Raw genomic sequence first — 15846 nt, forward strand, 5'->3', positions numbered from 1 at the left:
ATAAAGTAGCAGGGCCTGTGAACACCTTGCTGATTTGTCAAGTTTTATCGCATTTTTTTCTGAGCAGATTTGTCACAAGACCAGAAGGGTTTTCCGATGCCAGAAACGTGAATGAGAATCCTGAAGTCTCATGCTCACATTTCTTACTATTCATTTCCATATTTGTCAATTCATTCCACATTTTTGCTGCAGATTTCACCTGTACTAATGGATGGGGAGATTCTACGACAAAGACGCATGTAAAAAAAAAGTCAAAAACACATCGAAACAAGGCAAAAGCAGCAAAAACTTTTTACACTGTGTTTTTCCTGCCAAGAATGCAGAAGTGGGGCAGAAATTTCTGTATCAAATACTTAACCTGTGCATATACCCATATCGAAGCAATGATCTGTGATAGAGTTTATATGCTCTACAATTACCGTACTCTCCCATGACTATTATCTCCTTGCTCAGAAGCTGGAAGTTCTACAAATTCATATGTAGGACAGTGGAAAGCAAGACTCCAGTCACCTTTTCTTAATGGACCAAAGCTTGAATTACTGCTTTGAAGAGGATTATTGTTTAACTTTTCCTAAATATACAAATTTATAAAAAGTTTCATATATTGGTTCCTATTACTTGATTATCTTTTCCAGGAGATGATGAGTCATCTTTATTGAACACAACATAATAGACAGTATCACAATTTGTTTATACAACAATGCAGAAAACCAGAAAACCTCTTTAATTGCAATAATCTAAAAGTATTACAGTTTAAAAGAAGAATTACTAAAGTTGATTTTTTTCTTTAATTTGACAAAAATGTAATTAAAATTATACCAAATGTTTAAAATTGTGGTGAAAAGGAAGTTATCAAACAGTGGAGCAAAAAAAATATTTTTGTGACATTCAAAATTATTTTGCTTGTTTATTTCAGACGGAGCTTAGGGGAAACGGAAGCGTAAATAAAAGACTATCATCCATTGTTGAAGATGAAGATGAGGACACAGGTGATGAAGAGCCTTCATCTCCATCCACCATACGCACAAGAAATACAACATCTAAATATAGAAAATCTCCAAACAGCTCTCTCGGGATCAATCTGAAACCCTTCTCGGGGAATGTTCCATTTAAATCACCAATGAAATCTTCTAGTTCATACTCACGGCAGGATAATGATTCCCACCTTAATAGACGACGAGATAAGAATTTAATGCTTAATCTTCCAAAGGTCACAAGTCTTGGACCACCAGATTTAAGTCCCAGGTTTGTATCACTTAAGTTACTTTGAATTTATTTAAATGTGATGATTTCATTTCTTGTGTGGCGTTTCTTTCAAATAAATTTAAAAAAATATAGTGCTACTCCTTATATCCAATAAATAATTTAAAAAAATTGCTGTATTCTTGTAAGTTCAATATATGGGCAGTAAAAATGAATCAAGTTCTTAGATCTAAATTGATGTACAGATTTTGCACCATTTTCTTTAAAATTCCAAAGCAATATTTACAATTTTTTTAATCAGTGTAATTTACCAAAAAGTAGAGATGAGCAAATCAATTCCCAGCAAAATGAATTGCTTAGAATTTCATACAAATTCTGAGCCTCATTTTTTGCAATCCAATTTGCGTGAATCAAACAAAATGGAGGTCAGTCAAAACTTTATTTAACTTTTTAAAAATTAAAAAAACAACATGTTCACTATTAGAGTTGAGCAAATTTATTCGGGTCCCTGCTTATTCGGCAAGCTTTAGCTCTTGCTGAATACTGAATAAGCTGCAGAAGAAACCCGGTGCTAGAGTAGGCATATTGCACTAAATAAAAATAAATAATAAAGTGCAATCGCAACCTAGGGTCCACTGTGTAGAGATGTATAACTGCTGCTAGTGTGAACAATGGCGGGACACAACAGCGTGCGACCACTATAACCGCACTGTGTTAATGCCACACAGTATGAACAGTTTGCAAAGTAGCTAGCTACTGCATTCAATATGCTGAGTACTATACCCTGTTAAACGTCACAGAGATGAAAGCACGTGGATTGCGTTTGTTCTGCAAATAACTGTGTCAATCACACATAAGAATGAGGCAGATGCTGAGCCAAAGGAAAAACTCATGTGATGCTATATGCAAAGTCCTGACACTTTCTCTGAGAGGTGGAGCCTGAGGGTTGGACTTGCTCTGTGACTCAACTGTGCTAACCGCACACATGTAGGAAACAGATGCTAAGCCAAGGGGTAGCTACCCAGTCCTAACCCTACCTTGCCAATGAAAGAACTCTCAGTGTATACAACCCCTGGCAAAAATTATGGAATCACCGGCCTTGGAAGATATTCATTCAGTTGTTTAATTTTGTAGAAAAAAGGCAGATCACAGACATGGCACAAAACTAAACTCATTTCAAATGGGAACTTTCTGGCTTTATGAAACACTAAAATAAATCAAGAACAAAAAATGTGGAAGTCAGTAATGGTTACTTTTTTTAACCAAGCTTAGGGGAAAAATTATGGAATCACTCAATTCTGAGGAAAAAATTATGGAATCACCCTGTAATTTTTCAGACCCAAAAATAACACCTGCATCAAATTAGATCTGCTTGTTAGTCTGCATCTAAAAAGGAGTGATCACACCTTGGAGTGCTGTTGTACCAAGTGGACTGACATGAATCATGGCTCCAACACGAGAGATGTCAACTAAAACAAAGGAGAGGATTATCAAACTTTTAAAAGACGGTAAATCATCACACAATGTTGCAAAAGATGTTGGTTGTTCACAGTCAGCTGTGTCTAAAATCTCGACCAAATACAAACAACATGGGAAGGTAGTTAAAGGCAAACATACTGGTAGACCAAGGAACACATCAAAGCGTCAAGATCGGAAACTTAAAGCAATATGTGTTAGGGCCAGCAGAACGCACCGAGTAAATATAGATGTTTATTATTGATGCGTTCGCAGCCCGGGGTCCACCGTGCAGGAGGAACCCGCTGCTAGTGAATGATGGCACTATTTGGCGGTATCAGCTAGCTCTGTTACTTCACAGAGTTGCCATGAAAGTAAAGCACTGTGCCCTGTTAGACTCACAGGAGCACAAGCTAACTGCCAAGCTGATAGCAGTCAGTGGTCATGCAAGCACACAATCTCCTCACCGGAGGTGCCGGTATTCTAGGGGCTTATTTCAGTCGGGTCCCTGAATACATACACAACACACAATCTCCTCACCGGAAGTGCCGGTATTCTAGGGGCTTATTTCAGCCGGGTCCCTGAATACATACACACATAACCACACTGGCGCAAAGCACATAACTTATATTGATACTAGCGCATGGCCGTGCGGTCATGCGAACCTTTTATAGCTGCAGCAACTACAGGACCTTCCCAGGCGGACCAATGGGAGGCTGCCACAGAACTTGAGCAACTTCAGGACCTTCCTAGAGGACCAATGGGAGTTGCTGAAGTAGCTGAGCATGTGACCCTTGATCTCCAATGAGAGATCTTACCCTGGGCATGCTCAGAAGGGGAAAAGTAGGACTTAGTCCCAAAGATGTCTGCTCGCCGCTGACCAGTACTGGCAACAATGGCAGAAGCTGGAAAGGCAGCAGTAACCCTTTGCAGAGTGTCAGACTGAGCAAGACTCTGCTGAGCAGGCTCCACTGCGGCAGGAGAAGAATGGGAGACCACAGAGGAGATGGCTCGAGATTCCCCCTGTGCAGAGGCGGGAACTCGACCCCAAACAATATGTCACCAAAACAGGAAATGCACAACAAAACAAACGAGGAACGAATGGGAGGAAACTGGAGTCAATATCTGTGACCGAACTGTAAGAAACTGCCTAAAGGAAATGGGATTAACATTCAGAAAAGCTAAACGAAAGCCATCATTAACACCTAAACAGAAGAAAACAAGGTTACAATGGGCTAAGGAAAAGCAATCGTGGAATGTGGATGACTGGATGAAAATCATATTCAGTGATGAATGGCAAATCTGCATTGGGCAAGGTGATGATGCTGGAAATTTTGTTTGGTGCCGTCTCAATGAGATTTATAAAGATGACTGCCTGAAGAGAATATGCAAATTTCCACAGTCATTGATGATATGGGGCTGCATGTCCAGTAAAGGCACTGGGGAGATGGCTGTCATTACATCTTCAATAAATGCACAAGTTTATGTTGATATTTTGGACACTTTTCTTATCCCATCAATTGAAAGGATGTTTGGGGATGATAAAATCATTTTTCAAGATGATAATGCATACTGCCATAGAGCAAAAGCTGTGCAAACATTCCTTGAAAAAAGACACAAAAGGTCAATGTCATGGCCTGCAAAATTGTCCGGATCTCAATCCAATTGAAAATCTTTGGTGGAAGTTGAAGAAAATGGTCCATGACAAGGCTCCAACCTGCAAAGCTGATCTGGCAACAGCAATCAGAGAGTTGGAGCCAGATTGATGAAGAGTACTGTTTGACACTCTTTAAGTCCATGCCTCAGAGACTGCAAGCTGTTATAAAAGCCAGAGGTGGTGCAACAAAATACAAGTGATGTTTTGGAGTTTGTTTTTCATGATTCCATAATTTTTTCCGCAGAATTGAATGATTCCATAATTTTTTCCCTATGCTTGGCTAAAAAAAGTATCCATTACTGACTACCACATTTTTTGTTCTTGATTTCTTTTAGTGTTTCTTAAAGCCAGAAAGTTGCCACTTGAAATGACTTTAGTTTTGTGCCATGTCTGTGATCTGCTTTTTTTCTACAAAATTAAACAACTGAATGAACAGCCTACAAGGCTGATGATTCCATAATTTTTGAAAGGGGTTTTAGAACGTCAAGGGCAAACAAGAGTGGTAGAGTATCCACTCACAACCACCACACATAAATGATACTAGCTCACCCGCGTGCACCACTGAGAGGCTTTTAAACCCTAGGTTCCACCCCAAACACTCACGTCCAGCCAGCCGTAACATCGCCCGCAGGCCAATCTGGAGCCGCCACATCACCAGAGCAGCTAATGCCAGGCTACCAATGAGAAGACGACACATCATTGATATGCTCAGTAAGGTGCTCTCTGGACTTAGATTCTGGAGTGCAGGGCTGCACTAGAATATCACTGGTTCCCATAGACTTGGCTGGAGAGCCAGCAGTAATTAAGTGAATATTATGAGCCAGAGCAAGACGCTGGGACTGACGTCTCTGCTGAGCAGCACCCGCCTCGGCCAGACCTGAATGGGAGACCACAGCATCAGGCAATGCTTGGGATTTATCCCACTTAGCGGGAGAATTCCAATGCCTAACTCCCAGCTTCCTGGATCACACCGGTTGATCAGCTGATCAGCACTGCACCTGCAAGTGTCGTGGCTGTGTCACTCTCCAAGCAAATGCATGGAGAGCCTGTTTGTTAGGCTCTTCATGCATGTGCTGTGACAGTGTCACAGCCATGACACATGCAGCTGCAGCGCTGATCATCTGATCCAGGAAGCCGGGTTCCATCTGCAGCATATTTGGCAAGCGCTATAGCTTGCTGAATAAGCGGGGACCTGAATAAAATTTGCTCAACTCTACCCACCATGCCCCTCACTTGTCTTGGTGTCCCGGCTTCGTGTCTGGTTCTCCACTGACTGTATCTCTACAGCTCCTGTCTACTCTTCTGTCCTCACTCTTCGGTACCTTGGGTGTCGACTAGGTCTAAGATAATGTCATGACATCTCATTAAGGGAACAAAGCTTTGGCCTATCAGGCCCCACAGGACACTATAACGTGCATTGCCTCAGCATGTGATGACATCATGTCATCATGTGAGAACTAGTCAGCACCAAAGGTGACAAAAAATTAAGAAGGGAGAGAAGACCAAAGCTAGTGGGAGGACTCAAACCAGTGAAAGACAGTATATAAAGCTGGGACACCAGAACAGGTGATGTGTAAGGGGATATAATGTTTTGTCTTTTTTTTCATTTTTTGATCCCATCATTTATTATTCTCTGGGATCTGGAAAGACCTGAGAACATAATAACTGTATTTTACCAACATTTTCATGCACATTGAATAAATTTGATGCAAATCAAATGTGAGTCAATGTGACAAATTCAGGTTTCAGCAGATTCTCCCATCCTTAACCAACAGAAGTTAATTAGATCATAGCATAGTTACGTTAACACATTGTATTATTTTATTATTGTTATTAGACCTGTAGTACGTAAACACGTTGGCCTTCCTTTAAAAGCTACAGGTATAAGATCTCAGTTGTATATTTGTACCCTTTATTAATATCTATCTTGGAAAAGTTAACTGTGCATCCATGGTCATTTTAACCAGTTTAGGATCAGGACATTTTTCCCTGTTCTTGACAAGGCTTATTTTTGAGGTTTTTTTGCACATACACTTTTAACTTCTCTAAAAATGTTCTCATTTGGATATTCAAATTATTTTGCTTCTTTTTTGTCTTACTTGGTGTTACATTTTATGTCATCTTCGTATTCCTTGTTTTTTGACTGAAATTGGGAAAAAAGTAAAAAAAATAGGAAATACGTGTCTATTTTTCACATATTTTGTGTTTTATTTTTTAAGACTACAATGGACCATTAAAAAAATTAAATTATTGTTTTCTCCTTTCCATATTTTTTTAAATATATTAGACACATTGTTTTTAGAGTGACAGTGCTATAAACAGTGATTTGGACTTACAGCATTGCAGTTCTTTTAAAGTTTGTTATATTCATTTATGTTTTATTTTTAAAATTATATCATTTTGGCTTATTTATTTAACACACTGTACTCCTACATAAAGTCTTATAAGACCTTGGGGGGCATAATAATGTAATTTATTATTTATTATTAATTTATTACTAATTTCACCTGTACCTGGAATAAAGAGGAAATTCAGCCTCCTGGACTGAAGCTGGACCTAGAAGCTCCTGCTCCCTCTCTACATCCAGCAATCATATTATAGCTGGATCAAAGAGATTGAGTACTGATAGTGCTTCCTAATATGTTTACATGGTGTTTGTTCAGTGTTATGTTCACAGGAAGGCAGAGAGAGAGTAATAAACTCTTTCTGCCTTCTATACAAAGATTCCGGTTTTGTCTGACAGCCCCTATAATTACACAATCTCCTGCAAGCTGTTTAGTCTACACTGACATTTTTGAACATCAATGCAGAGTAAAATGAGGACCGCCTAGGTGTTTAAAGTCTATCAATGGTCAAAAAGAAGATAAAATGTAATTCAAAATATTATTAGTTAGTAAATGCATTAAAATAGGTGAATTTACAATAGGGTGATAAAGGCCAAACATTTAAATAGATAATGAAATTCAGATAAGTCGCTCCACATAGAAAGAGCTATTTTTTAACATTTCAACCAATATGTCCTTCTTTACCTCTCGCCATTGCATTAAATATTTCAAGATGAGTAAAGCAATATGACCAGCTTTGAAAAAACATACATTTTGTGATATTCTGTTGGAATATGTTTATGCTGCATGTGGCCACTCAGTAGTTGTAATGTGAAGTGCAACGGAGGGTTTTGCTAGCATGATGTGATAATGTACTGAATTTGTATTGTAACAAATTGAATTTTTAATACGGATGAACGAATGTGCTCAGTGATACTTGGATATCACTGGAGTATCTGGGTGTTCGGATATGCTTAGCACTCAATGCCAATTGGCTGGTGTTCAGATTTCAAGCTTGAATCCCTGTCCTGCATGTTTGGTGCTTGTTACACAGCCAATAAGCATGCGAAGATTTTCTTCAAGTCACCGTAATACCATAACCATAGAGGTCATAAAAAGACAGGTGCCGCCACGCATGACTTACTCATGCCACTGCACAGCTAGGAACAGTTCTGATTGGAGAGAGAGCAGTTGTCCATGCCTGTGCGAGCACAGTTTAACTAATCAGAATCCTCTAGTGTTGATAGTGGTGCTGATGCTAATCCATCATAATAACAGTCCTTCTAAAGGCCCCGTCTCACATAGCGATTTACCAACGATCACGACCAGCGATACGACCTGGCCGTGATCCTTGGTAAGTCGCTGTGTGGTCGCTGGAGAGCTGTCACACAGACAGCTCTCTCCAGCGACCAACGATCAGGGGAACGACTTCGGCATCGTTGAAACTGTCTTCAACGATGCCGAAGTCCCCCTGCAGCACCCGGGTAACCAGGGTAAACATCGGGTTACTAAGCGCAGGGCCGCGCTTAGTAACCCGATGTTTACCCTGGTTACCAAAAAAAACAAACAGTACATACTCGCCTTTCGGTGTCCCTTGCCGTCTGCTTCCTGCTCTGACTGAGCCGCCGTACAGTGAGAGCGCAGCGGTGACGTCACTGCTGTGATCTGCTCTCACTGTACGGCGGCTCAGTCAGAGCAGGAAGCAGACGGCAAGGGACACCGAAAGGCGAGTATGTACTGTTTGTTTTTTTTGGTAACCAGGGTAAACATCGGGTTACTAAGCGCGGCCCTGCGCTTAGTAACCCGATGTTTACCCTGGTTACCAGTGAAGACATCGCTGGATCGGTGTCACACACACCGATTCAGCGATGTCAGCGGGACCTCAACGACCAAAAAAAGGTCCAGGCCATTCCGACACGACCAGCGATCTCACAGCAGGGGCCTGATCGCTGGTACGTGTCACACATAGCGAGATCGCTACTGAGGTCGCTGTTGCGTCACAAAACTAGTGACTCAGCAGCGATCTCGCTAGCGATCTCGCTATGTGAGACGGGGCCTTAAGGGCTAATCCTGTGCTTTGCTGTTTGTATCAGATACATTCTGCATTTAGGGACAGTTTCAGGAGCAGAGACAGTGGCAGAATATAGCCTCTAAGCAGGACTTAAGGCCCCGTCTCACATAGCGAGATCGCTAGCGAGATCGCTGCTGAGTCACAAGTTTTGTGACGCAACAGCGACCTCCATAGCGATCTCGCTATGTGTGACACGTACCAGCGATCAGGCCCCTGCTGCGAGATCGCTGGTCGTGTCGGAATGGCCTGGACCTTTTTTTGGTCGTTGAGGCCCCGCTGACATTGCTGAATCGGTGTGTGTGACACCGATCCAGCGATGTCTTCACTGGTAACCAGGGTAAACATCGGGTTACTAAGCGCAGGGCCGCGCTTTGTAACCCGATGTTTACCCTGGTTACCAGCGTAAATGTAAAAAAAAACAAACACTACATACTCGCCTTCTGATGTCCGTCAGGTCCCTTGCCGTCTGCTTCCTGCTCTCACTGACTGCCGGCCGTACAGTGAGAAGTGAGAGCACAGCAGTGACGTCACCGCTGCGCTCTGCTCTCGCTGTACGGCCGGATCTCAGTCAGAGCAGGAAGCAGACGGCAAGGGACCTGGACACCGAAAGGCGAGTATGTAGTGTTTGTTTTTTTTGGTAACCAGGGTAAACATCGGGTTACTAAGCGCGGCCCTGCGCTTAGTAACCCGATGTTTACCCTGGTTACCGGGTGCTGCAGGGGGACTTCGGCATCGTTGATGACAGTTTCAACGATGCCGAAGTCGTTCCCCTGATCGTTGGTCGCTGGGGAGAGCGGTCTGTGTGACAGCTCCCCAGCGACCACACAGCGACTTACCAACGATCACGGCCAGGTAGTATCGCTGGTCGTGATCGTTGGTAAATCGCTTAGTGAGACGGGGCCTTTAGGGCTTTGCAGTCCTTTGCTGCTGTATGAGACCACATTCTTTTGTTTGGAGGGGTGAAAAAATTGACAACATTGTCATCCATACAGCTTAACATGCTTATTGTTACCTTACAGTGGTATATAATGTAAAACTCAAAAAAAGTTCACAATTTTTTATGGATTCAATTAATCTGCCATGCAGTTTAACACGGTTTCTGTTACATTACAGTAGTATATAAAATTTCAAAAATCCATTCAAAATTTTTTTCTGGTTTCAATTAGTCATCCATAGACTTTAATGAACTGCTTAGTGTTACATTATGGTAAATCTCCAAGAAAAGTTCAATTTTTTTTTCTGGATTCAATTAGTCATCCATAGAGTGTAACATGTCTAGTGTTGCATTAAGATGGTATATAAAACTGCCAAAAAGCCTTTTACAAACATTTTATGGATTCAATTAGTCATCCATAGAGTTTAACACGGTTATTGTTACATTTCGATGGTATATAAAACGCAAAAAAAGTTCAACATCTTTTTGTGGATTCAATTATCTATCTATAGACTTTAATGCAATGCTTAGTGTTACATTACGATGGTATTTAAAGCTACAAAAACCTGTTCAAATTTTTTTTCTGGATTCAATTAGTCATCCATAGACTTTAACACACTGCTTAACCCCTTTCTGCCAGCTGACGGAATAGTACATCAGCTAGCAGAATCCCCGCTTTAAGGTGGGCTCCGGCGGTGAGCCCACCTCAAAGCCGTGACATGTCAGCTGTTTTGTACAGCTGACATGTGCGCGCAATGAGCGCGAGCAGAATAGCGATCCACCCGCACCCATTAACTAGTTAAATGCCGCTGTCAAACGCTGACAGCGGCATTTAACTAGTGCTCCCGGTAGCTCGGCCAGAAGTGCTTGCACAGCTGACCCCGACACATGATCGGGGGTCATCGGTGCATTGCCATAACAACCAGAGGTCTCCTTGAGACCTCAATGGTTGTTGATGGCCGATTGCTTTGAGCGCAATCCTGTGGTCGGCGTTCAAAGCAACCCTGCATTTCTGCTACAAAGAGGTGATCTGTACTTCACATCTATGTAGCAGAGGCGATCGTGTAGTGCATGCTTCTAGCCTCCCATGGAGGCTATTGAAGCATGCCAAAATTAAAAAAAGTGTTTAAAAATATAAAATATAAAAAATATATAAAAGTTCAAATCACCCCCTTTTGCCCCAATCAAAATAAAACTATAAAAAAAATCAAACCTACACATATTTGGTATCGCCGCATTCAGAATCGCCCGATCTATCAATAAAAACAAAGGATTAACCTGATTGCTAAATGGCGTAGTGAGGAAAAAATCAAAATGCCTAAATTATGTTTTTTTAGTTGCCGCAAAATTTCATTAAAATGCAATAACGGGCGATCAAAAGAACGTATCTGCACTAGGGTTGAGCGAAATGGATCGTTCATTTTCATAAGTCGCCCACACAGGGATGAAACCCGACCCGATCCCTGTGTGGGGTCGGCCATGCGGTACGCGATCTTGGCGCCAAAGTCGCGTTTCATATGACGCGTTTAGAGCCATTTTTTCAGCCAATGAAGGAGTGTGGGCAGAGTGATGACATAGGGGTTAGGGGCGTGCACGGCTATCATCATTTTATCGCTTGTGCACAGTAGGGATTTGCAATGTGTAACACGAGATTTTCTATGCTGGGACGGAGGGGAGAGATAGAGAGAGAGAGAGATAGAGAGAGAGAAAAAATAAATAAATCCCCATTGACGTGCATAGGGTTTCGTGTTCCGGCCGATCCTCGACTTTTCGCAGTAATCGGCCGATTTCGCCCGACTCGACTTTTCAAAAAGTCGGGTTTCGCGAAACATGACTCGACCCTAAAAAAGTCAAAGTCGCTCAACCCTAATCTGCACCAAAATGGTATCATTAAAAACATCAGCTTGGCACCCAAAAAATAAGCCCTCACCCGACCCCAGATCACAAAAATTGGAGACGCTACCGTTATGGGAAAATTGCGGAATTTTATTTTATTTTTTTAAGCAAACTTTGGAAAAAAAATTTACCACTTAGATAAAAGAGAACCTATACATGTTTAGTGTCTATGAACTCGGAATGACCTGGAGAATCATAATGCTGAGTTAGTTTTAGCATTTAGTGAACCTAGCAGAAAAACCAAACAAAAAACAAATGTGAGATTGCACTTTTTTTTTCAATTTCATCGCACTTGGAATTTCTTTCCCGTTTTCTGTTACATGATATGGTAAAACCAATGGTATTTTTCAAAAGTATACCTCATCCTGCAAAAAATAAGCCCTCACATGGCCATATTGATGGAAAAATAAAAAAGTTATGGCTCTGGAAATAAGGGGAGAGAAAAACGAAAATGAAAAAACGAAAAAAGCTCCGGGGGTGAAGGGGTTAAAGTTAAGCTATGGTGGTATATAAAACACCAAAAAAGTTCAATTTTTTTCTAGATTTAATTAGTCATTCATAGAGTTAGCGTGGTTAGTGTTACATTACAGTGGTATAAAAAAATTCCCAAAAAATTGTCAGTTCTTTTATTCTAGATTGAATTAGTCATCCATACAATTTATCATGCTCTGTGTAAAATTACAGTGGTTTACATTTTTTAAAAACCGCTTGGCCTTCTACAGTTGATCAACTTTTTTGGTTCCAAAAATTGACTATTGTCATCAATACAGTTTAACCTGCTTTGTGTAAAATTACAGTGGTTTACATTTTTAAAAACTACTTGGGGTAAATTTCTGTGACATTATCTAACACTACAAAAAAGCATTACAAATACTGGCTGGATTATAGTCCTCATCCATACACTATTCATGGGTATGGGGGACATTTCCTATGATCTATAAAATAGAAAAAAGCTGTCAAAAATTGTGCAGTCTTCAATTTCTCAGCCACGCAGTTTGATGTGTTCTGTGGTACATTTCTGTGATATCTAACACACACAAAAAAGTGAAAAATTAGCTGGATTACATTTCTCACACATGCACTATTCTGTGGTCTGGGGTAAATTTCTTTGACATTATCTAACAATTAGTGTTGAGCATTCCGATACTGCAAGTATCGGGTATCGGCCGATACTTGCTGTATCGGAATTTCCGATACCGAGATCTGATACTTTTGTGGTATCGGGTATCGGGTATCGCAACAACATTAATGTAATAATGTGTAAAAAAGAGAATTAAAATAAAAAATATCGCTATACTCACCTGTCCGACGCAGCCGGGACCTCAGCGAGGGAACCGGCAGCGTTGTTTGTTTAAATTTCGCGCTTTTACTTGGTTACGTGAAGTCCCGGCTTGTGATTGGTCAGGGCGGCCATGTTGCCGGGACGCGGACCAATCACAGCAAGCCGTGACGAAATTACGTCACGGCTTGCTGTGATTGGTCCGCGTCCCGGCAACATGGCCGCCATTAACCAATCACAAGCCGTGACGTCACGGGAGGCTGGACATGCGCGTATTTTGAAAAGCGCGCGTGTCCAGCCTCCAGTGACGTCCCGGCAACATGGCCGCCATTAACCAATCACAAGCCGTGACGTCACGGGAGGCTGGACATGCGCGTATTTTGAAAAGCGCGCGTGTCCAGCCTCCAGTGACGTCCCGGCAACATGGCCGCCATTAACCAATCACAAGCCGTGACGTCACGGGAGGCTGGACATGCGCGTATTTTGAAAAGCGCGCGTGTCCAGCCTCCAGTGACGTCCCGGCAACATGGCCGCCATTAACCAATCACAAGCCGGGACGTCACGGGAGGCTGGACATGCGCGTATTTTGAAAAGCGCGCGTGTCCAGCCTCCAGTGACGTCCCGGCAACATGGCCGCCATTAACCAATCACAAGCCGTGACGTCACGGGAGGCTGGACATGCGCGTATTTTGAAAAGCGCGCGTGTCCAGCCTCCAGTGACGTCCCGGCAACATGGCCGCCATTAACCAATCACAAGCCGGGACGTCACGGGAGGCTGGACACGCGCGTATTTTGAAAAGCGCGCGTGTCCAGCCTCCCGTGACGTCACGGCTTGTGATTGGTTAATGGCGGCCATGTTGCCGGGACGCGGACCAATCACAGCAAGCCGTGACGTAATTTCGTCACGGCTTGCTGTGATTGGTCCGCGTCCCGGCAACATGGCCGCCCTGACCAATCACAAGCCGGGACCTCACGTAACCAAGTAAAAGCGCGAATTTTAAACAAACAACGCTGCCGGTTCCCTCGCTGAGGTCCCGGCTGCGTCGGACAGGTGAGTATAGCGATATTTTTTATTTTAATTCTTTCTTTTACACATTAATATGGTTCCCAGGGCCTGAAGGAGAGTTTCCTCTCCTTCAGACCCTGGGAACCATCAGGAATACCGTCCGATACCTGAGTCCCATTGACTTGTCTTGGTATCGGGTATCGGTATCGGATTGGATCCGATACTTTGCCGGTATCGGCCGATACTTTCCGATACCGATACTTTCAAGTATCGGACGGTATCGCTCAACACTACTAACAATACAAAAAAGCACTAAAAACATTGGCTGGATTACAGTTCTCATTCATACGCTGTTCTGTGGTCTGGGATACATTTCCTGTGATCTATAAAAGTGAAAAAAAGCTCTAACATTTTTTGTAGAGTTATATTTTCTCAGCCGTATGTTAGTACGTAGTCTAGGTACATTTCTGTGTTCTCTAAAACTGATAGCTTTTTACTGTACTGAATTTGTATTGTAACAAATAGAATTTTTAATAGGGATGAAAGAATGTGCTCAGTGACACTTGGATATCACTGGAGTATCTGGGTGTTCAGATATGCTTGGCACTCAATTAATCATTTTTGCCACGATCCCCCCTGGGGGTCCTTTTAGGATCTAAAAATGTCAGAAATCTGTGGGAACAGTGCTCAAATGACATGGAAACATCATGTGGAGGACTACTGGAAGCATTTCTGACTCCTAGGTCACAGCTGTGACCAATGTTGTAAGAGTGTGATGCCACTTTTACAGGCGCACACTAAAACATACAAAAACAAAACCAAAATTGATTTTCCTGGTAAATATGTTAAGGAACATCCTTTCCAGGGTAATAATTTGTGTGTAAGGCAAAATAAAGAACCCCCCCCCCAAAAAAAAAAAGTACCTTCACCACTTTGGCTATGTTCACACGTAGCGTTTTTGATGCGTTTTTCAACTTTAGCATTGCTTTGAAACAATACAAATGCATTCACTGGGAAATGTCATTGAAACATTTAACAACCTTAGCTGGCCATGTGGTGTGTGACACATCAGACACATTGTGTTTCATTTATGAAGGAGGGACTCTTAAAGTCACAAAGCCTATTATTATAGTGGCATCAGGGAGCATTAATATTCTGAAAGGGCCATTATTATACAGTGGGTCTCCTAAACTGTTATTGCCTATGCAGTGAGTGGCTGGGCTGCCAAAAATTAGGACGCACCCCAATACGTCTTTCACGAGACGTACAGGAGGGCCTCCTGAAAATAGGTTTCCATTATAAGAAAGTGGGTCTCCCAAAGTGTTTGCCTATGCATTGAATGCAAGGCCTGCCCTGCCCCAAAGTTACACGCACCCCAATAAGCCTTTGACCCCACGTACTAGATGGCCACAGGAAAACCAAGTTCACAGTATTCATTTGTTACTGCCATACTGTTTGCCTATGCATTGAATGCAAGGTCTGCCCTGCACTAAATTCGCACACACCCCAATAAGCCTTGGAAGAGATGTAAAGGTGGACCTCCTGAAAACAATGTTCCCATTATTAGGAAGTGGGTCTCCCATTGTGTTTGCCTATGCAGTGAATGCAAGGCCTGCAAAAAAATTAGGAGGCACTCCAATGCCCCTTGAAAGAGATGTGGAGGAGGTCCTAATAAAAAATGTTCCAATTATAAAGGAGCAAGTAGGTCTCCTAAACTTGTAATGCCCATACACTAAATGTATGGGCTGACAAACATTTTCCCCTGGAGGTTCCCCTTTATTTTTCCAAAAAATTTTCTGCGGGCATCATAAACACCCTTGCCAAATAATAGAGTGACTGTTGCATCACGGAATACAATCACCCGGTGTTCTAATGGTGGTGTCTGAAGGGACGTGGAGGATGTCCTCCTATGAATCTATTCCCAATTTGAAGGAGTGGGTCTTCTATACTTGGAATGCCCATACACTAAGTGTATGAGTTGACAAACATTTCCCCCTGGGGAGTACACATAAGTTTGTTTA

General features: G+C 42.2%; 1 protein-coding gene across 2 annotated transcripts in view; it reads left to right on the forward strand.

The window, feature by feature from the left end:
• The window catches only part of KCNH8 (potassium voltage-gated channel subfamily H member 8), a 728911-nt gene that overhangs the window by 648001 nt on the left and 65064 nt on the right, over positions 1-15846 (forward strand). For both annotated transcript variants that reach the window (XM_077268880.1, XM_077268882.1), the window contains one exon: positions 917-1245. In XM_077268880.1, coding sequence (XP_077124995.1) covers positions 917-1245 — 329 coding nt within the window. The remainder of the gene's footprint in view (positions 1-916; positions 1246-15846) is intronic.

This window comes from Ranitomeya variabilis, chromosome 6 (assembly GCF_051348905.1).
Source record: "Ranitomeya variabilis isolate aRanVar5 chromosome 6, aRanVar5.hap1, whole genome shotgun sequence".
NCBI lineage: Eukaryota > Metazoa > Chordata > Amphibia > Anura > Dendrobatidae > Ranitomeya > Ranitomeya variabilis.